The sequence below is a fragment of the Petaurus breviceps genome, unplaced genomic scaffold (assembly GCF_028583685.1).
Source record: "Petaurus breviceps papuanus isolate PSGF00001 unplaced genomic scaffold, PetGlider_PUasm1.0 563, whole genome shotgun sequence".
Lineage (NCBI taxonomy): Eukaryota > Metazoa > Chordata > Mammalia > Diprotodontia > Petauridae > Petaurus > Petaurus breviceps.
Genome location: NW_027186380.1, coordinates 833186 through 856980, shown reverse-complemented (window position 1 = coordinate 856980; position 23795 = coordinate 833186). Strand labels below are relative to the sequence as shown.

At 41.9% G+C, this 23795-nt stretch overlaps 1 protein-coding gene across 1 annotated transcript in view; it reads right to left on the bottom strand.

Moving 5' to 3' along the window:
* LOC138173107 (zinc finger protein 721-like) overlaps window positions 1–22456 on the bottom strand; it is a 46693-nt gene extending 24237 nt beyond the window's left edge. Inside the window, exons 1-4 of the mRNA XM_069103038.1 lie at window positions 21457–22456; window positions 15322–15448; window positions 9740–9835; window positions 2466–4376 (exon numbers count right to left, since the gene is read on the bottom strand). Of these exons, the coding sequence (XP_068959139.1) occupies window positions 2466–4376; window positions 9740–9835; window positions 15322–15355 (2041 nt within the window). The 5' untranslated portion in view covers window positions 15356–15448; window positions 21457–22456. The remainder of the gene's footprint in view (window positions 1–2465; window positions 4377–9739; window positions 9836–15321; window positions 15449–21456) is intronic.
* Between the last annotated feature and the right edge of the window lie 1339 nt (window positions 22457–23795).

Here is a 23795-nt window from a genome sequence, read left to right as displayed (position 1 = left end):
CTTCCTTCCTTCCTTCCTTCCTTCCTTCCTTCCTTCCTTCCTTCCTTTCCAAATCTTAAACCCAATTCACTCTGGAGGCATATAGGGAAGCGTGGTTAGTCAAAACTGGTGGGATCCAAGATCAGGGTAATCTAATACAGCATGGATGAGTGTCTATATAAAGACTAAGGTTGTAGGAAAGACAGTTGTAAGAATGGCTCTTTGAGCTATGACTCTCCCAAACTGGTCAGGACGTGTTAAGTAAAGCCAGCTGAGATATGCCATAAAGAAATGTTATATGTTAACACCACATTTGGTTTTGCAGGCCCACAGTTAAGTCATGAAACCAGTTGAAGGTCAGCTATAATAAAGGGAGCAATTTTTACTTCTGAACATGTACATTCTCCATCGATTTGAAAAAATGGATCAGCCACAAGGGTTGCCTACCTGGTACCTTAATAAAAGTGCCATTCCGGGTTAGCCCTTCTACAGTTTAGCTCTCCTTAGATTATTGGGTGGGCCAGAGGGATGATCATCTCTCTTCCTATGAGCCTCGTGTCAATCAGTCAATCAATGAACATTTATTTAGCATCTGCTATGTGCCAGACACTGTGCTAAGTTCCCAGGATACAAAAAGGCAAAAGACAGGCCTTGCCCTTGAGGAGCTTACAACCTAATGGGGGAGAGACCATATAAATAAATATGTACAAAGAAAATTATATTGATTAGCAGAGGGAAGGCACTAGAATTCAGAGGAGTGGGGGAAGGCTTCCAGTAAAACATGGGATTTTAGTTGGGACTTAAAGGAATCTAAGAAGGTCTGTAGGTGGAGTTGAGGAGGGAGAGTGCTCTAGGCATGGGGGACAGCCGGAGTGGCCAGAGCCAAGAGATGGAGTGCCTTGTTCATGGAACAGCCAGGAGGCCAGTGTCATTGGATCAAAGAGTACGTGTTGGGGAGTAAGGTGTAAGAAGACTGGAAAAGTAGGAGGGGATAGGTGATGAAGGGCTTTGAATGCCAAATAGAGCATTTTGGATTTGACCCAGGAAGTGATAGGGAACCACTGGAGTCTGAGTAGTAGGCTGACATGACCAGACCTGTGCTTTAAGAAAATCACCTCAGTGAGTGAATGGATGGACTGGAGGGGAGGAGACCATGAGATGATGAGGGCCTGTGGCAGGGTGGGGGCAGTGTCAGAGAAGAAAGGGAGCCTTATTTGAGAGATGTTGCAAAGGTGAAATCAAGCATTACTTCTAGGTTGTGATATTAGAAGGATGGTGCTGCCCTGTTCAGTCATAAAGGAAGGAGGGAGACATAGGACTGGAAGGAACCCTTGGAACTTCTGGGGTTAATCTGATGATGAAGCAATTTGAAAATAATATGTCAAGACTCACAACTAGGTCCTAAGGATAAGAACTGTCATAGAATCTTAGGGCATGGAAGGATCTCAGAGGCTATGTGAGGTAAGCCATACCTGAACAAGAATACTTTCTACAACCTGACAAATGTTCATCCAACCGTATCTTACTACATGCACTTGGCTTGCTTACCCAATGGGAAGACCATAATAGCAAGCTGGATCAGTCACAGTTTGATTATGACTTTAATGGGGGATGCCTATTGTTATTGCTTGGGATGGATGTAACAAGAATATGGGAAACTGGATCAAAAGGGTTATTTGGGCATGAGTACTAAATAAGAGAAGACATTGTGGTGTGTTATGGGACAGAATAAAATGTATGAACAGGGTAAGTGAACCAAGGCAGGGACTTGACAAGAAAGTGAAGAAAGGACAAGTGGGTTACATAAGTCTTGACTTGAGCTTTTTGCGTGTTTCCGTTAGGAACTTGTAAGCAGAATAATGCTGATTGCTGGGACCAAGAAAGCTCTGAGTTCATTAAAAACTCTGTCTCTTTATTCTTCTATATGGTGAGGATGTTCCCAACATGGTTATCAATCAATGGTCATTTATCATCTTTTATTTCTTTCCTCAGCAGTTAAGATGTAACCATTATTTGCTAATACAATAATTCTCAGGAATTCCTGTATAGGTGTTACGAAAGATCCTATACTTATGTAACTCTATTGTTACATAACAGCAGCCAATGTGTATTCCAGGGAAAGGGGGGACATCAAATATGATCTCGCCATTTTTCTCTCTCAAAGCACCAAATACCATAATAGATCATGGGGGGAAAAACAGACATCTGGACTTAGTGTTTAACAAATGACAAGATTAGATGAAGAACTGCCCACAGTATTACATCCCCAAAGTTGATGCTCTATATAAAGTCTGCCACGGATAAAATACACGTTCTATAGTTGTCTCGTACTAACTTCACAGAGTTTTTCTTCAGTGTGAATTCTCCAATGCCTCCTATAAGCTGGTGCTGAAGGCTCTCCTACATTTGCTGCACCTTTGATTTCTGACGTTTGTTCTATAAGGCGCAATTTCCAGTTGAAAGTTTCCCATATAATTTGTGTTTAAAGGGTTTCTCTCTTGTATGAATCTTCTTATGTGCATTATAAGTTTGCTTCTGCCTGAAGGCCCTTCCACATTCATTACATTTAAAGGGTTTCTCCCCAGTATGAATTCTTTCATGTTCGGTAAGGTAGTCCCTCTGAGTGAAAGCTTTGCCACATTCATTACATGCAAAAGGTTTCTCTCCAGTATGAGTTCTCAAATGCCTACTGTGGGATGTATTGTAACTGAAAGCTTTCCCACATATATTACATTTATAGGGCTTCTCTCCAGTGTGAATTCTCTGATGAATAATATATGATGCCCTTAGGCTGAAGTCCTTCCCACATTCTTTGCATTTATAGCATTTCTCTTGGGTATGAGTTCTCTGATGGATACTAAAATATCCCTTATATCTGAAAGTTTTCCCACATTCATCACATTTATAAAGTTTCTCTTCGGCATGCTTTTCCTGATGTGCACTAAGGCTTCCCCTCTCTCGGAAGGCTTTTCCACATTCATTGCATTCAAAGGGTTTCTCTCCCGTATGAATTCTCTTATGTACACTAAGGCTTCCCCTCTCTCGGAAAGCTTTTCCACATTCATTACATTCAAAGGGCTTCTCTCCAGTATGAATCATTTTATGTTTTTTAAGGTTTGCTTTTTGGCTAAAAGTTTTTCCACATTCAATACACTCATAAAGTTTCTCTCCAGTATGAATTCTCTGATGATAAATAAAGGATGCTTTGTCAGTGAACTCTTTCCCACATTCATTACATTTATAGGGTATCTCTCCGGTATGAATTCTCTTGTGTTTCTTAAGGTACGTCCCTCGACTGAAAGCTTTTCCACAATCATTACATACATATGGCTTCTCACCCGTATGAATTCGTTCATGTTGAATAAGCAGGTAATTATTGTTAAAAGCTTTCCCACACTGGTTACATTTATATGGTTTTTCTCCAGTATGAACTCTCTGGTGCTGATTAAGATTTCCCAACTGCCTAAAAACTTTTCCACATTCATTACATTCAAAAGGTTTTTCTTCAGTATGGGTTCTCTGATGTTGATTGAGGTGACCCCACTGACTAAAGGCTTTCCCACACTCGTGACATTTATAGGGCTTCTCTCCAGTATGAATTCTCTGATGTTGATTAAGGTTTCCTAATTGTCTGAAAGCTTTCCCACAATCATTACATTTATAGGGTTTCTCTCCAGTGTGAATTCTCTGATGTTTGATAAGGTACGAATCAACACTGAAAGCTTTTCCACATTCATAGCATTTATAAGGTTTCTCTCCAGTATGAATTCTCTGATGTTGAATAAGATGTGCTCTACGCCTGAAGGCTCTTCCACATTCAGTACAGTTAAAGGGCTTCTCTCCAGTATGAATTTTTAAATGCACTGTAAGGCATGAGTTGTTGCTGAAGGTTTTCCCACATTCCTCACATTTATGAGTTTTCTCTCCACTATGTATCTTACGGTATTGAAAAAGGTCTGAGTGGTAACTGAAGGGCTTCTTACATTTGTTATACTTATAACATTTCTTCCCTGTAGGGGTTCTATTATGTTTAAATATATCTGACAAATATTTAAAGCTCTTCCCAAGAGAATCATATTTATAGAGATATTTTCCTGTGGTAGCTTTCTGTTTGGGAGTAAGAATTGATCCCAGCTTGAACTTTCTCCCTAAAGTAACACATTCATGAAGACTCAATTCATTTGAAGTTGTTCTATGACTGACTGTAACTTGCCTGGCCCATCTCTTCTGATTGCCCTTCTGCCTCTTCAACCTTGCATCAAAATCCCAAGATTCTTTTAACTCAGAATTCCAGGAGCCATTCTTTGACAGTCTCTTCTTAGATAAAATTCTCACAGAAATACTCTTATTTGCAGCTGACTCCTTGGTTTTATATCTTGTCTTCTGAATAAAGGAATCTGAAAGAAACAAAAAATACACAAATATTCATTTTTCTCAGTGTTGGAAAAAAGGAAATTGCTTTATGGTATGTTTTAGATTCTCTTACATCAAGAAGCATGATGATTGAGCAGGAAAAGATGGAACAGTTGTTTCTATTTATTTCTTTTGAAATGTTTTATTAATACTTTTTTTTAACATTACTGTAACTTCCAGATACCTCCTCTGTCTCTAATAAAGCATTCCCTTATAAGAAATATAGTCAAGCAATACAAATCAGCTAACCTCCCACCTACTACAAAAGCCCTTTCTCAGTTCTCCTTAATCTTAATGCTTTCCCATTGAGACTATTCCCAGTTTACCCTATGATAGCATGCTTGTACACAGGTGTTCATGAGCTGTCTCCTTACTAGAGCATGAGCTCCTTGAGAGCAGAGACTGGGCTGGACACAATGCCTGTCCCGTAGTAAGCACTTAATGAATGTTTACTGACTGCCTGGTTTGTTGGGGTTTTTTTTGCCAGCCTTAGGTTTGATCATTATTGTTTTCAACATTATTTGACATTTACTATTGGCATTCTCCCTTCTTTCCTACTTTTTTCTTTTTTTTTACATTTTTGGTCTTTTTTCCCAATCTGATATCTTGTTATTATTGTCTAATTCTTTATTGTTATTATCATTCTTATTTGGATATGAACAGTGACTTCACCTCTCAAATTATTTAGATCCTTCTTTATTTCTGTAAAAATTACACTTCTTGAGCATGGCTTAAATATGGAGAATTCTATGAAACAGGGACAGACTGGTCTGTAGAGATGGAGAGTAAAGAAATGCACTTGAACTCCACACTGAACACAGAGATGTAAATGAAGACATCGTGAGGCAACAAAACAGGATAAATACAATAGACAATATTGACATTACCCTGCAAAGCACGTGGCCTTCTTTCGTTGAATGAACTGGTAAGTTAGGAAAGGGGACAATAGCAATGAAAATTTTTGCTATTTTCACTCGCTGTCTTTGGAGAATACACACTGGTTTGTGTTCCTGCTTATATTCATCTCATGTGTTAAAGCTACATCTGTTATGTTTTTAAATTGATAAGGAAAATAATGAAAGGAGATTGGGTGACGGGATGGCCATGTGTATTTTTTAGCAGTCAAACAACATGATCAGGAATGCTCCTGAAAAATAAATTATTGTTCATCTAGAGGAAATTCTGCAGTGTTATACCAAAAGGCTCAGTGCTTGGCCCTCATTTGTACAAAATTTGTGAAAAATGTAGAACTCCCTGCTAATAAACTTTGTTTTGAATTTTATGAGTTTGTATTTCATTATCTTTATAATTTTAAACATCAAAGATTGCTTTGATGCATTATACACACTCTGAGGGTACTCCTAATAGTATACAATTCCCCCAGATAGTTAAGTAAAACAATATAAAAGTGATTGCAACTCATCATAAATGCAACCTAACAATTTAGCAGTTTAGAAAGAAAATGCTACATCGGGGCTCAGATACTTAGCACCACAGCCAGAAATAACTGGCCATGTAACCTTGAGCAAGTTACTTAACCCCGATTGCTTTAAAAAAGAAAGAAAGAAAGAAAATGCTTTTAAACAGCAGTACCACCATTGTCCAATGGTTCTCAAATGAGTTTTGCTGCCCTTTAAAGTTGACTTCACTTAAATTAAAAAAAAAAATTATTAGGTCAGACTGATAATTTCATTGGTATAAGGGAACTCTCAGCAAGGAAAATCTCTCTACTAATGCAGGTCAGCACATATTCTGGGAGTCTGGGAAAGTTGAATGGATCACTGAGAAGTTAATTGGACTTGCTGAGGGTCCCAAGGCACTCTGGGCCAGAGGCTGAGTCTGAACAAGGACTACAGAAATACTGACAAAAAGAACCACCACATAAAACGTCCCCCTGTGTAACTGTAATGACCACTCCCTTTCCTGCAGGAGAGAGAAAGAAATGGAGTCATTCCCAACCTGCTACTGGAGGGATAGGGGCCTCCGAGTATGAAATGTTATATGGCTTATCAGATGCGGTCCTTAACTTTGCTTAAATGATCCTTTTCGTCTTTATTACAAGAGAAGGCTCTCTGGGTAGGACACAGGAAAAGAGGATATTCAGAAATGACTGCAATATAAAAACTTACAATAAAAAAGGTTTGGAAGAGCCACTCCGGGAAATCAGCCAGTAAGAGATGACTAGGCAGTAATAAGGTTGTGACTAAGGTTATGTACCATAAATCTGAATGCAGTGAAGTCAGCTCAATTTTGTAATTTTTATCTCGTGATACTCAGCAGTTTTGAAGTCAGGAGAGCAAAATCCAACAGCAGGAGATTCAGAAAAAGATGGAGATTCAGTGGTAGAGAGTGATAGGAGGTCAGTGGGACCCAAGATTCTACAGATCAAAAAGCATTTTTATCCAGTGCCTTCTATGAGCCTAGCACCGTGCTAGACACTGAAGATATAAACTCCAAGAATGAGACTATTCTCATTCTCAAGGAGCTGACATTCTGTCGGGGAGACAAAAGAGGTGGCTATAGCTGGGGAGATACTAAAATGGAGACCACGGAGTTGGCTTGGCCAGTTGTGGAGGTGGCCTCTTCTGGAGGAGGCAAGCAACGCCAGAGGGGGAGAGCTGAGCTGGAATACTACGAAGGTTAACATTGAAGGTTAAGAGATAATGATGAGATTCCACATGGATGAGAGCCAAAGGGAGCACTAGTGAGACTGAGAGGGAGAGGGACGGGAGTATATGGTTGAGGGTGGAATTACAGTTGAGGAAGTGGAAAGACCAAGAGCGCCAGTCATCAACATAAAGACAGACCCCAAGGAAGATGCCAAAGTGGGTGGGAAGACTGAGCCTGCTACAAACTCCTCTAACTTTACTAATTCCTTAGAAAAAGTCTGTAGATGATCTGCAGGTTGGCTAATGGTGGCAACAAGGATGAGGAGAGACTAATACAAACAGACTGAATGGACCTCACAAGAAAAAATGCCACTGAGAGCCAGTGATGGTGGATGCTCTGAATGGGGCAGGGATGAGCAGCAGCATTCCCTCTCATCTTCCTGGCGCCAAGCAGTGGGCAGCGTTGGAGAAGAAGAGGCCACTAGGTCATCAGGGAAGGATTACAGAGATAGAGAAGAAGGGAAGACGTTTGTAAAATCTGCATAACAGGGAGTCTGTGGCAAATAGGGTGATGGATCCAAAAGGCATGATGGGATGGACAAAGTGGCTTTAAGCTTTATTGGACTGGAGCTGGGGAGGAGATAGACAAATAAAGCACTTATTAAGCACTACTGTGTACCATGTGCTGGGCTAAAACCTAGTGGATACAAATGTAAGCAAACAGGTACAGTTCCCACCCTCAAGGAGCTTTTGCTAACTATTTCAGGAAGGAGACTCCTGACTAGGAGATAAGGGGGCCAGGCCAGGATGGTGAAGGGATTGATGACCAGGCCCCATAGGCAGAAGTTGAATAATACAGGCATGTTAAGTTTGGGAAAAGCTCTGATACATGACAGTTATCTTCATGTTGTCAAAGATCTGTCATATGGAAGAAAGATTATGCATGCTTGACTTGGCCCTAGAAGGAAGGCCTTGGGGCAATGGATGAAAGCCAAGAGACAAGTTTCAGCTTGTTGTGGGGAGGGACCCAAACGTTAGAGTGACCCCAAAGTGGAATGGGCTCAGGAAGCCTCTGGAAGCAAGGGCTTCCCCTTCAATGAGCGGCTTAAAGCCAACTCTTAACTATGTCATGGAGGAGATTCTTGTTGAGGTATAGATTAGACTATGTAGCCTGGGGGTCCCTTTTAACTCTGGACTTCCAGGAAAGCAAAAGAAATGTAGCCATGTGAGAAGTAATGGAGAAACCAGAACGTGAAGAAGGCACTTTCCTAAAGAACTGGGAAACATTGTCTGATGCTACCAACAGAGTGAGTCCCTAACATCTGAGACTGGAGAAAAGCTCCTTGGAATTAGGTAGGAGGAAGAGAGAGAGGCTGGTGCAGGGGGCAAAGTTGGACTTGGAGTGAGAAAATCTGGATGTGAGACTCTGACTGATAAAGTTACGGCCCTTGAGCGACACCATTAGAGTGACTAAGGCCACAGTCCTATGCTTTGTTGTGGTGGGGGAGTCTGTTTTACGCTAAGTCTAAGCTGCGGCTGATTCTGCCAAGCTGGAAAGACTTCAATTTAAGCACCTACTGTGAGCCAGGTGCCATACTAAGCACTTTATAAATCATCTTATTTGACCCTCACAACTTTGGCAGTAAGTACCAATATCATCCCCATTCTTTACAACTGAGGAGACTGGAGCAGACAGCAGTGCAGTGATTTGCTTAGGGCCACAAAGCTAGGAAGCATCTGAGGCCAGACTTGAACTGGCTCCCGGCCCGCACTCTGTGCACTACAGCGCCATCTTGCTGCAATGGACAATGAGTCTTTCACCTAAGGTCTAACCTAGCTAACTTTGGAGTCGCAGCTTCAGGCTAGCCAGAGGGCGAGGATGGCCTGAGTTTATCCACTGTAATAGAGGTCAACATCTACATTAGCACAGGGAGTCTTCACACAAAGAAAATTACAGAGCCCTGAAGTACCTTCTTTGGCATGAAGCCTTTCCTGATCACCCAAGGGTTCATGCTCTCTCTTCTAAACTACCTTATATTTAACTTCTTTCCATGCATTTGTATTTATCAATTTTATATGTATGTTATTCATATTCATCTATGTATCTATTCTCTCTCTCACTGGAATCTAAGCTCACTGCAAGGAGAGACTGTTTCTATCTTTGTACTTAAATCCCCAAGGCCCAGCTGAGTTCCTAGCACATAGCAGGTGCCTAATACATGCTTTTTGGGTGGTTGGTTGTTTAAAGTACTGAAGGAAAGGCATCATTTTCAGAAATGATGGAGACCATAGGTAAATCACGATGGGGGCAGATGAGATATTTATTGGGAATAGCAGTGAAAGGAATTAGACCACAGGAATGTAGATAAAATAGAAAAAAGGCCAAGGAATTTGCAAAAACGTTCAGACTTGTGTTTTGTTTGAAAAGAGAAGGAAAGGGGACGTGTGAAAGTGCTATACAGAATGCCAGAAGAGATAACAATTATGGGAGAGGACAGCAAAGGATGGATGGAGTCCAGAGTAAAGAAGGAAAAGAGAGGAGAGCAGGATCAAGGAAGGGAAAGAGAACCAGTCTCTAAGTGAGAAAGCTCATCCTAGACCACCTCACACCTTCTCTCTGGTCTTGGGGTCTGGCAGGTAGCTCCTATCCAATAGGACAAAGCTAATTAATTACCTGCTTGTATGCTGACCAGCTGAACTGTAGCTTTACTGACCTTCAGTGACCTTCACTGACTCACCTTGACAAGAAACTCTTGGAATATCTTTCTCTGTTCTCCATGGTGCTTCTCCTCTCTCCAACTGGAAGATCACATGTGGTTTGGAAAATGGAAGCCCTGCTCATAGAGAAAAAAATTACAAAGTGTTAAGAATAGAAATCTCTCATAATTCAATTCTAGCCCCTTTTGCTCATTTTAATTTTTGTCAATTTCCTTTGTCTTTAGACAATATTCATTTCCAGATGCACTCTTCCAGACTCCCTAATTTAAGCAAAACTAATAACAAAAATTAAAAAGAAAAAAAAAGCTTCCATAAAACCAACCAAAATATTAACCATGTTTGAGATATACAATATCTCTCACCCAGAATCCCTTTTCTCTTCAATAAAGGGAGACAGAGTACATTTCCTCAATACCTTGCCAGGTTAAGCTTTGTCATTTTTATTTCAGCTTTCAGTTTGGTTTAGTTGTTCTTTATGTAAAGAGATGACGGTTGTCTGGGACGCAAGTTTGCTTCTGAGTGAAGCAGTCCATGAGTTAAGTCTACCTTGACACATCCCTTCTTGGGGTCTCAGATATGCCCCATAGAAGCAGTTTATTAAGTAAGTCTGACTCAGAGTTCTGAGATGACAGCTGCTTATTTTCACTGACAAGTTATAGAACACTGGAGTGAACCGGAGAAAACAGAAACAGCTGGCTTCGGTGATAGGCCTTCAAAGAATCAGAAAACTTTCAGCTGGGGAAATATGGACAGTACCACTGTCCTTGGTTTATGGGCCAAATGTGATTTCCCTCAAGTGTAGACAGAATAGAGACTTTGGTGAGAATCTGGTGACTAATCCTAGGCTAAGGGGAGGTTCTTTACAGAGCCTCAGTTGCTGAATTAAGATAGGTTAGATGGAGAGAAGAGGAAAGAACAGATTTCAGAACTGGGTCAAAGACAGACAGGAACTCTCTAGCTGAACTATCACTTATTAACAGGCAGGTAAGTCAGCCAATGAGAGTCTGGAGTGCTCTCTACTCCACCTGCTACGGACAAAAAATAAGGAAAACAAGAGATTATCTCCTGCTCCCATTGGTGAGTTCTATGCAGAGCTTCCATTTTGGGAAATGGCTGAGACTAGCCTCCCCTCATTCTTTATGCTTAGCTACCATGTTCCTAGGCAGGTGGCTCCCACACCTTCTGCTTTTCATCTTCCCTTTTTTGTGTTACCTTCCCCTGTAAGTGTTAAGCTTCTTGAGGACAAGAACTGTCTTTTTGCTTGTACTTATTTATGCTTAATAAATGCTTGTTGACTGACTGCTTGCCATTATGACTAGTCACTAAAATATTTAAGACTAGTCCAAGCCAAACCATATCCTGCTTTATTAAAGATACTTTTCACAAAGTCATGGTAACTCAGGCAGGACATGGGATACCACTGACAACCATATACAACTTTACTTTCACAAACATAAATGTCTCCATAAAGCCAATGAATTTTCACTTTATACTTTAAACAAGGAAAGTTTAGCGTGAAGGGTGGACACTTTCACACTGAGCATATGTTGCTCAACAACTTTTCACAAGACTATAGAGGGAATATACTACACTATTATTTATGACATTGCTGAGGGAACAGAAAATATTTGTCTACACCACCTCCTGTTGTTTATGAGACATAGAGAAGAAGAAGAATCCTGCAGAGAAGGAGAGTTAGGGAAGCTTTTGCCAACTTTGGGATAAATGTTGTTGCTTTTTTAAGAGCCCCACACAATTTCAGCTGAAACCATCAGCTAAGCCTGTAGCTGGGAGTGATGGATACTACAGTTGCCTTTAAAGAATAATCCCAGCTGCTCGGAGAAACAGTTTAGCAACAGAGAAGTATCCTGGTGGCTCACCTAGTCATATTCAGTGAGGTCAAGCACAGTGTGCATCAGCTTAGCTCCACACTGGAAACTTCTTTTCAACAAAGATGGTACACTCATCAGGGAATTTTTATGGACAATTCTGGAGACAGAGAGGATAGAATACCAAAGTCCATGTTTCCAGAGTTGAGTTGCCCAAGCTACAAGTTTTCCCTACATGTATGCCTTATTACCCTAGGATTTTAGGTATATGCCTATTCTCCCCACAGACATTATGTGCATTAGTAGGAGTATGATTAAGGTTCATGGGTAGAATATTGTATAAACATTATGTGTTTGCTTGTCTTTTTAGCAAATGCTAATGGGAGAAAAGCACGAATGTGAGCCCATGAGGTATAATGTTGGTAGGGATAGTGGCCAAAAAGGGCTACCCCCAGGATCCTGAGAGCATGGAGTAGTGGCATGGCTGCCCTTCTAAGGAACCACTGTGACTAGGGCACATGAATCAGCCCCAGCTCCGGGATAGAGAGCCTAGGAAGAACTGGGGTCGGTGACATGCCCAAGATACCTCAACATTTCCCCTGAAGCATTATAGAGGGCCACACTGTTTGGTGACTAGAAAGCTGGTTTAGAAGCCAGGAAGATCTCAGTTTAAGCCTCATTGTTAATACACATAGGCTGTGACCTTGGGCAAGTAACTGAGCCTATAAGTCCTCTAGGCTGCAGTCTAAAACTACAGGATGTGGAGAAGATGCTGGCCAGCATGGGTCGGGGGAGAAGCTCCCTTCACTAACAAAATCACAGGTGGGTCCCCGTCCTCTGTTTATATCATCACAGATACTGCAAATGCATCGCATGGCTGGTTCTGATGACATCACTCAGCACTGGTTCATGTCCATCTCCCTACTTTTCTCAGAATTCTTCAAATCTGTTGTTCTTTTGCTGCTCAATCATTTTCCAGTCATGTCTGACTCTTTGTGCCCCCGTCTGAGGTTTTCTTGGCAAAGACACTGGAGTGGTTTGCTATTTCCTTCTCCAGCTCATTTTACTGATGAGAAAACTGAGGCAAATGGTGTTAAATGCCTTGCCCAGGGCTGCACTGCTAGTAAATATTTCAGGCTGGATTTGAACTCATGAAGAATCTCCCTGTCTCTAGGCCTGATACTCTATGCACTATGGCACCAACTAGCTGACCAAAAACTATTCTTTACAATGTAGCAATATTTCTCTATTCAGGTATCACAATTCATTTAACTATTCCTCAAATGATGGCACCTGTTTTGTTTCCATTTATTTACTACCACGAAAGGTAAAGCTATGAATATTTTGGAACACATGGGACTTTTCTGACCTTTACCTCGTTGCAAAGTATGCCTACCTATGGGAGCCCTGGGTGAGAGGGTCTGGATATTTCAGTCACTGCTTTCCAGAATGGTTAGACCAAGGATATATTAGGGAGGTTCTCTTCCCACAGTCCTTCTAACATTTCCTATTTCCAGCTTTAGTCATCTTTCCCAACTTTCTGGCTGTGTTCAGAGTTGCTTTCATTCTCAGTTCTATTTTAATTAGCAAGCTGGTGTGATCTTTCACATGGTTCTTAATAGTTTGAAGTCTTATTTTGAAAATTGTCTGTTGGTATCCTTTGATGTATTCCTTCTCTAGGGAAAAGAGGATTTGCAGAAGGCGGTAAGAGAAAAAAAGGCCTTTGAGAGATGTATTGTGAAGTGTTTCCAAGAGGTGTGAGGGAAAGATCACAGAGCTGACATGGGATCAAAGAAAATTAGTTCTTTTTAATCCTGCCAAGAGGAAAGGGGCATTTCATGTCTTTAGGTATCTGCACTGAGATTTTAGTGGGAAATCTGTGGTCTAGAGCAATGGTTCTTTAATTTTTTGGTCTCAAGGCCCCCTTACACTCTTAAATTTATCAAGGACCCCAAAGTACTTTTGTTTATATGGCTTAGGTCTACTGATAGCAGAGATGAAAACATACACAATTTTAAAATATTTATTAATGTAAAATAGAAATAAACCCATTATACTTGAACATAATTTTTATGAAAAATAACATTTTCAAATGAAAAGATTTAGTGAGAAGAGTGGTGATGGTTGACATTTTTGCAAATCTACTTAATGTCTGGCTTCATGGAAGACAGCTGGATTTTCATATTTGCTTCTGGGGCTCACATAAATGTATAATTGGAAAAAGGAGTATTTTAATAGGTAAATTATAGTTTGACTTTGTGGACTCCCTGTAAGGATTTTGGACACCCAGTAGCCACTGGACCACACTTTCAAAACCACTGATCTGAAGGAGTAGACCATAGTGAAGTTAGAGACTTAGGAAGCAGCACATTAAAGTTATAAAAGACCAAGATTTTTCACTTGGGAACAAGAATCAAGAATATTCTGAAAGCTTTTCGTTGTATGTCACTTGATTGTGAGTATTTTTTTTTTTAAGCATTTGGGGTTAAGTAACTTGCTCAAGGTGTGGGTGCTAAGTATCTGAGGCTGGAACCAATCCCAGGTCTCCCGACTCTGGGGCTGGAGCTCTTACTCACTGCGCCACCTGGCCGCCCGATTGTGAGTATTTGATATGGCCAAATCTACCGAAAATACTGTTTTAAAGTTTTCATGGATCAATGTTATAGCCTGAGAATTACAACAGCTGTAATAGTTTATTGATTAATCTCAAGAGAATTTTGAGGTTATTATCGTCACTATGCTTTGAAATTGTCATTCATCTTTTTTTTGAAGTTCACTGTATAACTTTTATGGAGTTTTCTGTAACAAATTAGGCAGTACGTATAATTGTGAAATGTGCTGACCAATGCTTTTCTCTGTATCTTGGCTAGTTTCGTGACATTTGACTCACTGTCACCAATGACTATCGTAATGACAGCTACACTAAGCTAGCCCACTGCAAGCCAGTTCACGTACTTTATGTTGTCAAAAAGCACATAGTTGGGGAAGGAATGTTCGCAGGCCCTATGAGCAAGGCACATAAAATACCAGTGGTCTTCCCAGTCTGCTGTCTCATGTATCAGCAATCTGCGGCTGCCTTACTGGGCTGATCTGTGCTCTAGTGCACCCACAAGCACTTCCCATTTTAATCAATGATATTTTTGTCATCTCCTCTTTTTTATGAGGTTCCAAGAGAAACAGCCTAAGGCCAAGTCGCTATTTTATACTGATTTTTAAACTATTTTAATACCGATTTAAACAAGTCCTGTTTTATATTGATTTTTGTATAGTATTAATATGATATCATTATCACAGTATCTGTAGACTCTTGTGCAGGTGGAAAGGCAAGGTGGCGATGACCTGGTCCTGAACCACTGTTACTGTCATTGTTCTTACTCTCATTGTTATATGCATTTCAAGTAAACATTGGGCATTAATAACAATATTCATTTTAATGACAGCTCACATTTCTGCAGTGTGCTACAGCACTGTGCTGAGCACTTTACAGATATTACTGCATTTGATTCTTATAACTTCCCTGGGAGGCAGGTGCTATTGCTGTCATCCCCATTTTACTGATAAGGAAAATGAGGTCAAGTGACTTGCCCAGGGTCACACAATTATTACCTGTCTGAGGCAAGATTTGAACTCAGATGCTCCTGACTCTGGACTTGGGCACTCTATGCATTGCACCACCTAGCTGCCTCCATTTTAGGCATACCATAGCCTTCAGGAAAGGAAAATAAGACAGCCCCAAGGTCAGATGGCATCTCATCGAAGAAAGTTGTCCTTACCGAGGGACACAAAGTTCTGATAGTTCTCCAGCATCACCTCCCTGTACAGGTCCTTCTGGGCCGGCTCCAAGTGCCCCCACTCCTCCTGGGTGAAGTTCACGGCCACATCCTGGAATGTCACTGATTCCTGAAGGAGCAAACACATTCTGACATTTTGTGCAACATGAAGCATGAAGGAGACATGAAGTTGACAGGTCTTCAGAGCATTCAAAGTTTGTCAGCTTCCATTTCACATATTTATTTTTAATTATATGTATTTTTAAATTAAAATTTTCATCTCTCTTTCCCACCTTCCTGCCCCCTCCCCTCAGAAAGTAAGGGGGGAAAAACCTCCTGTTACAAACATATATAGTTGTGCAAAACAAATTTCTGTACTGGCCATGTTCAAAAGCCAAATATCTTCATTCTGCATTAGTCCTTCTTTCTATCAGGAGGTGGGCAGCATGTTCCATCGCTGGTCTTCTGGAATCATAGTTTGCCATTACACTGATCAGAGTTCCTAATTCTTTCAGAGTTATTGTCTTTACCAATATTGTTGTCACTATGTACACCATTCTCCTGGTTCTGCTCACTTCACCCCGCATCAGTTCATACAAATCTTCCCAGGCTTCTCTGGAATCATTTCCACCATTTCTTATAGCACAATAGTATTGCATCATATTCATATGCCATTACTCGTTCCTCCATTCCCCAATTTGTAGGCATCCCACATTCCCATTCTTTGCCACCCCAAAAAGCTAAAAAAAAAGTTTTTTCTATTCCTAGTTTCAGGGCCACTCTCTCCTCTAATATCTATCCCTAAGGACAGCTAGGTGCAGCAGTGGATAGGATGTGAGGCCTGAAGTTAGAAAGACTCATCTTCCTGATTTCAAATTTGGCCTCAGACATTTACTAGCTGTGTGGCCCTGGGCAAGTCACCTAACCCTGTTTGCGTCCGTTTCCTCATCTGTAAAGTGAGCTGGAGAAGGAGATGGCTTCAGTGTCCTCACCTGTAAAATGGGAATAATGGCAACTACCTCACAGGGTGGTGGTGAAGCTTGAATGACATCACTTAGAGCACCATATAAACAGAATGATAACAATAACAGATGGTATTTATACACCAGCCCTTCAAGGTTTAAAAGCACCTTACAAATAAATGGTCCTCACCGCAGCTCTGGGAGAGAGGTGCAACATTTCACAGACTGAGGATTCTAGGCTCAGAGAGATGGAGTCATTTTTCCAGGATCACACAGCTAATAGGTGTCTGAGGTAGGATTTGAACTCAGGTCTTTTTGACCCCAAGTCTGGTCTTCTTAACCCCTGTGCCACATAGAGCGGGGGATCCTAATCTTTCAGCACGCTGATAGTCTATGGCCCCCTTCTCAGAATAATGTGTGAAAATGAATAAAACAAAATACATAGGATTGCAAAGTAAAACAATTACACTGAAAAGCCGTTACAAAATATTTTTTTAGGAAAAAGAAAACCAAATTCACAGAGCCAGGTTCAGAGCACTGGTGGGTCACTCTCCTAGCAAAATCACAATCCCATGATGAATACTCAAACAGATCTGTTACCTCGACAATTCGGAGGTTCCCTTCAGCAATTCAGAACCACAGACCATCTGCTCATCCTGTTTCCCATGTCCTCCCACAAATACATCACTGAGAGTCCATCCAACATGCTGGAGGCCTTCCTTGACTTCTTCAGACTTCACGAGAGTACTGATGGAGCCCCTGCCAGCCCTCCCCTCATCCTCACTGCATGACCAGCCAAGACTCCTTGACGACCTCATCTGATCTTACTGTTTGTTCTCCCTCAGAGTTATTCCTCAGTTACATGCAGTAATCATCTCATACCCATCATGGGCCTCCCCGTGACCTTCTGGAGGGGGAAAGGGTATCCACTTTACATTCATCATTGGGTTTTTTTTTTTTAGGTAATTGGGGTTAAGTGGCTTGCCCAGGGTAACACAGCTAATAAATGTTCTATTCACTGCACCACCTAACTGCCCCACATTCTTCATTGTATTTCACATCTCACAGCAAATAGTTCTAAACAGACATTGTTGGTTATAAAATGACACATTATTAGGCAGAATGACTGGGAAGCAAGGCTACATCTGGGTGTATTGTGGTGTGAGTTCTCCCTAAGAGGGGAATAGCTCTTGCTACTTATAGATGTGACCCTATTCTTCCTTCCTTCACTCTAGCTATGAAAATACAAAATTCTCTCTTGAACCAAGGATGGAAGAGGAAAGAAGGTGGTCTGGGGGAATATGGGAAGGTTTTATATTACATTCATTTCTAAATATCCTCCTTACCCTTGTCCTACCCTTTATTACAAGACACCTCTTGTAATAAAGAGAGAAAGGATCATTTAAGCCAAGTTGAAGGCTGCATCTGATGAGTTATGTAACAATGCATACTCAGAGTCCCCCATCCCTCCAGTGACAGGTTGGGAATAACTCCAATTCTCCATCTCCCTGCAGGAAAGAGACTGGTTAGAAGAATTACACAGGGGGAAGCTTTATGTGATTGTTCTTTTTGTCATATTGCTGCAGTCATTGTTCAGACTCTGCTTCTGACCCAGAGTGCCTTGGGACTTTCCGCAAGTCTAATTAACTTCTCAGTGATCCATTCAACTCTCCCAGACTCCCTGGATATGTGCTGACTTGCATTAGTAGAGATGTTGTCCTCACTGAGAGTTCCCTTATACCAATGAAATTATCATTCTGGCCTAATGGGTTTTTTTTAATTTAAATGATGCCACCTTTAAAGCAAAACTCACATAAAATTGCCTCATCAAATAAAAAGAAAAGAAACAAAGGTAAAATTTAAGAGAATAGTTGAAATTTTTTTCATGAGATTGCAAGTTTGAAAAAAACGGTAGTGGCACTTAAATACCACTAATGTTGAATTTGAACCAAAAATATTAAAAGGGACAGCAAAAACATATGGGAATGAACCAGAAGGAATATAAAATAGCCTCTTCCTTATAGGCACTAACACATTTGGCAGCAAGTCATTTTTTTAAAAGTTAACAGACCTCAGCAAAGCTAATCCTGAATGAAAAAAAATGGACATTTAATCAACTATCAGACTTTCAGGACTTTGTGAAAAACAAAAAAAACAAACAAGCTGAACTTCATAGAAGATTTGCCATATGAGAGCCAAGAGAAATATAAGGTGCACACCGAAGACTAATTACAAGGGACTCACTACGGACGGACTGTTTACCTTTTACGTATGTAAAATGTAAAACATATGTCTGAGACTGTTATTAGTAACTGGGCAGTTCATAAGAAAGATTGGGGTAGATCTGAGTATGACTTTAAAAAGCAAAACTGTTCAGAAACAGGTAAAAAGAGTAATTCTCTTATACAAGACAGAAGAATTAGATGGGGGAGAAAGGCTGTTAGTTCTGGAAACCTACTTTCATTGGGCATGGGTTCAAGAGGAACAATACTTACACATCTAGAAGAATATAAGAGTCTAAATTCAGAAAGAAATAAAATGCTAAGAAGGGGGAGAGGATAAGGACGGGCTCTTTAGAGGGGAGGGTCAGGTGATAAATTAAAGGGGGTATAGAAGGCAGTTCAGATTAATGGGAATGGGAGGACAAAGGAGTGATCCTGGCGGGGAGGGCAGGGGAGGCAGGCTAAGTAATAGGAGAAGGTAGAAGGTAGAAGGAAAGTAGAAGCCAGGGGGGCTAGGAAATAAGGATACAATGCAATATAAAAAACAAAGATCAGAAGTAAAAACTCTTAGGGGAAGTATATGTGTGTGTATGTATATATGTGTATGTATGTATGTGTGTATGTACGTATGTATGTGTGTATGTGTATGTATATGTGTATCTATACATCTCTATCTAAATATATCCAGGCTTAATTGTAGCCTTACGGGAGGGGTGGGGGAGGAAAGGGGAAAAAAGAACAAAGTAAAAAGTGCACAGCAGAGAACAAATGAAATGGAAATTGATTGCTATAAACTTTGAATCCTTTTTATGTTCTGTCGTACACATGACATTTCATCCTGCAAGGCCCTTGTCCTCATCTTCCCATAAACCCCACACCAGCAGGGTCCCCCCCGCCCCCTCCCCCATGTATTCAGTCTGCCTGAATACAGTGCACCTCGTTACACTGGCTGGACAGCAGGGGAGACACGGGCCCTCCCTCAGTGATCCTTCACTCTCACCACATGACCAGCCCTTCTGCTTGACTGGTCATGCACTTCTCTGAGGCCCTTCATTGGGTCCCGTCTCCCAGACAATTTCTGTTTAGGATTTTACAAATGCCTTTCAAGTTCTTTAAACCGATGCTTGCCATGCCTCTCTAGTTAGCAGGGAGCCCCTCTGTCTGCTGGCTGAGGCAGGAATTGATTTTCATCAGTTAAATTGACTTAAGAAGTGGTGACAGCCTGACATCTGATTAGTTTTCTTTCCCATTTTTCTGCATTAACAGCTTTTTCAAATAGAACACGCTGGAGTCACCTTAATTTCATGAGGTATCTTGTCATTTTTCTTCTTTTAATTTAGTATAGATTCTGAGCTTTGCACTAACAAGTCAATGGTCTGACTGATCAGAAAGGAGAATCTGAAGTAAGCCCCCATATCTGTAACCAGCTGTTTCCCATTTATGGATGCTTAGCTTTCCATTTTTCACAATGTTATTTGGTGCAGGCCATGTCTGGAGCCTCCTGATTCTCTGCTTAAAGAAAACAGTCACAAAACAAAGATCTGAGGCCTACGTGGTCTATAAGCCTTTGACCTTTCTAGTTTATTGCTCCAGAACCACCCTTTCCAACATATTTCTTCTCCCCTAGGTCCACATTTGCACTGAGCATTAGAACACACATCAATTTAATGTGGAAGTTCACACTGAATTTTCCTACAGAGAATTAAGACCAAGCAGGCGCTTGTCCTTCTCCACAAGACATTCTGGTTTTCGGTTCTGGGCAGATAAAAAGCACCCCAATCACTCTGTCAAACTCATTCCTGGCCAGAGCTGCTCCTTTGGGCACAGAGTGATGGACTTACAAAACCCAGCCCTAACAAATTGCCTCTGACTCATATTAACGGTGTGACCATTGGCAAGTCTAACCCTCTCTGGGGTCAGAGGAATTCTACAAATGCTCCAAGCGAGGACAGAGGAATTTTCAGGCTGTGTGTGTGTGAAGGGACATCTTACACCAAAGAAATCTGATATCCTGACCCTTCCTCTGGGCATTTATTTAATCATGCATTCCTCACGCTCCCTAACTGCCTAGGGAACCTTGGCATTTCTAAGGCACCCCTCCTCCCCTGTGTCATTCTCCTCACCCCCTTCCTACGGGATCCTGGACTCTGCCCAGGGACCAGGGGTGGATGGCTGAGATTTCCCCTTGTTCACTCAGACCAGACTTCTCCTCTACTTCGTGGCCACTTCCAACCCCGGTGTCATGTAACACTGCCCTCCTCCCCCTTCAAGCCCTGGCCTATGTGATGTCTCTTCCCCTCCCCCACTGGGTTCACTCTCCTAATAATTAATCTCTCTGGGATAGACATTTTGCCTTCCCAGCAGAACGACTTTAAGGGTGGAGAAGACTTCATTCAAGAAGTGTAAGACTTAGTCTTGTACTTCTGAAGTAATAGTTCTAAAAGTGCTTAGCCCCGTGTCTGGCACACAGTACGGCCTTAATAAATGTTACTCCATTCCTCCTCCCCCCTTGCCGTCCACTTGATTTGCCTTATAGCATTTGGCTCAGTACAGCGTAAGGCTGTTTAAAAAATCAGTGAACCCAGAATGTCAGCATGCTGGATTAGACAGGGAGAAGGGAAACTGAGAATGGCACAAGGGCGATGGGGAACATTCCTGGAAGAGCACTGGGCTGAGCAGGAGGAAACCTAGGGTCTTATGTCTCTAAGCCTGGGTAAGGCTTTCTAGCTGGCCTTCAGCTACCACAGAGGCCTCACAAAGGGCTTGGATTACGGAACTCCTTCCAAACTCTCATAATCTCCATGAGAACAGCCAGAGTCTTGTGAGGGAGGCCATTTAAGGCTCAGGTCCCTGAACAAGCCAATGGAGAGGAAAGAAGATGGCGGACAAGGGGAAGGGATGTGCCCACAGCTTGAAAAATAAGATATTTCAGGAGACAGAAGAAAACAACTCACCAGGCACCTGGTTCCAAGGAGACCAGAAGTGATTCCGTCCTTCTGCTTTGCCCTCCTTTCTTGGGAAAGGACAGAATGTTGAGAAGCCCTTGCTGAGGGAAGAAAAAGACCTGATGAGGAAAGCAATACTTACCTTCCAGCACCACAATTCACCAGCTGGGTGAGACCCTAATTCCTAGAGAATAAGAGGTCAGAGGGAGCCCAGGAGCAGCTGGACCTCTTCCCTGAATTAGAGGCTAGAGCCATGGACCCCAACTCTGTCCATGTGCCCATAATGAAGGTCATAAGCATAGAACCCTGGTCAGGAAATGTGGACGTGTAGCTTGAATTCTGGGCAGCTAGGTAGAGCAATGGATAGAACACTGGGCTTAGAATCAGGAAGACCCATCTTCATGAGTTCAAATCTGGCCTCAGAAACTTACTGGCTACGTGACCCTGGACAAGTCACTAGCCTCCCTCTGCCTCAGTTTCCTTTTCTGTAAAATTGGGATAATAATAACATCAAACTCCCTAGGTGATTGTGGAAGCCAAACAAGAAATATAAAAAGTGCTTGGCCAGCCATCCAGCACTAGATAAATGCTAATTTGTATGACTAGATGCTTCTTTCTGCCTGGTGGCCGGAGATTCAGACTTAGTGGCTGCTGGAGGAAGCCCAGGGGAATTGGTCACCACACGAGCCAGCTGTACATGATGCTGGGGACAGGTGGTCAGATGGTAATACTATTACAGACTCAGCCTGAGACACCCTGCCTGCCAGCCAGCGTCCCCCAGCGTGCACCCAGCTGAGGGCATCCTGGAGAGAAGCTAATCTGAGGCCAGAACTGCAAGCGGACTGACACAGGAGCTGGCTCCCTGCCCCCACCGTAGCTGCCAGGGCCACCACCCAGTCCTTCTGTGTCTGCCTGGCTTGTAGAACTGAGCTTCTGCTTTGATCTTGGGGGTGGGGTGAGTGCTTGAGAGCTGTTCCTCTTCCTGCCCCTCTTGGAGAGGTAATGCCAAGAAGAGCTTGGGGGGGCGGGGAGGGATTTGGGGTGATGATCGGCAAAGTTCTCTACAGAGGGGACCCAAGATTTCTTTGCCACTGTGTTATATTTAATAAAACGTGACTACAGAAAGGTGATCACCAGTGTGATATAGATACAGAGGTTCTGCCTTGGGTGGGAGATGCAGGCTCTAAATCAGGGACCCAAACCCCTTTTCTGTGTCCTGGAGTCCTTTTTTTTTTAATATCTCACTTTAATATAGGGTTTTTTAAAGTTTGTTTTGGGGTGGGTTTTTGGTTTGTTTGGTTTTATTTGCTTTTTTTGGAGGGGGGAGGATGGCAGTTGGGGTTAAGTGGGGTTAAGCCCAAGGTCACACGGCTAGTTACTATTAAATGTCTGAGTCTGAATTTGAACTCAGACCCCTGACTCCAGAGTCGGTGCTCTATTCACTGTGCCACCTAGCTGCCCTGTCCTGGAGTCCTTTGATGCCTGGAGAAGCCGATGAATCCCTTCTCAGAACAATGTGGTTAAATTCACAAAATGAAATACATAAGATTACAAAGGAAATAAATTAATATTGAAATAAAGTTATCAAATATTTTTAAAAACAAGTTCATAGACCCCAAATTAGGACCCCTGCTTGCAGAGCTCCAGACTGTTTTTTTTTTTCTTCAATACCAAGTATTAACTCTATACCAGCCCAGTGCTGGAGTTTGGAAATTAATCCAAGAATTTTTTTTCCTTGCTAGGGTTTTTGGCAGGCTGGTGGATGGATGCCTAAATCTTGACAGAATTTTCTGTGAATGTGTCGGAAAGACCTTAACAGGGCCCCACACAGGAGGGCAGAAGGACAGCATTTTTTAGAGAACAAATTGTAACCCTTCATTGTTGGCTAATTAACTCTAAAGCCCCTTGCCCCTTTCCTGGAGGTTAAAGGAGGGCAAGAAATGGAAAGGAAAGAGCTGCTGCTATAGTACCTTGAGTCAGTACCCAGAAGGTACTGATGAAGGGCTCCCATGCAGCCTGCAGCATCATCACCCAGCATTAAGTGAGAGCCACGGGGGCTCATGCACCTTTCATTGAATGGGGCTAGAAATGTCCATTCTGCGCAGGTAATAAGTGTGGAAGGATGGATTCTTTGGGGAAAGCTATGAGCTTAGAAACATATCTAGCCCACTGAGTGAGGATGAATAATTGACAGAAAATCACATTAACAAAGGAGGAATTACCCAAACAACTAGATCAAAATGTTTGGGGTTTCTGGACCCAGCAATGGTCAGAGAGAGCATGGGGAGAGGTTCAGACCCCTGGAGACTGAAGAGATTATGTGACATCCCAGTTGAGAAAAAATGATT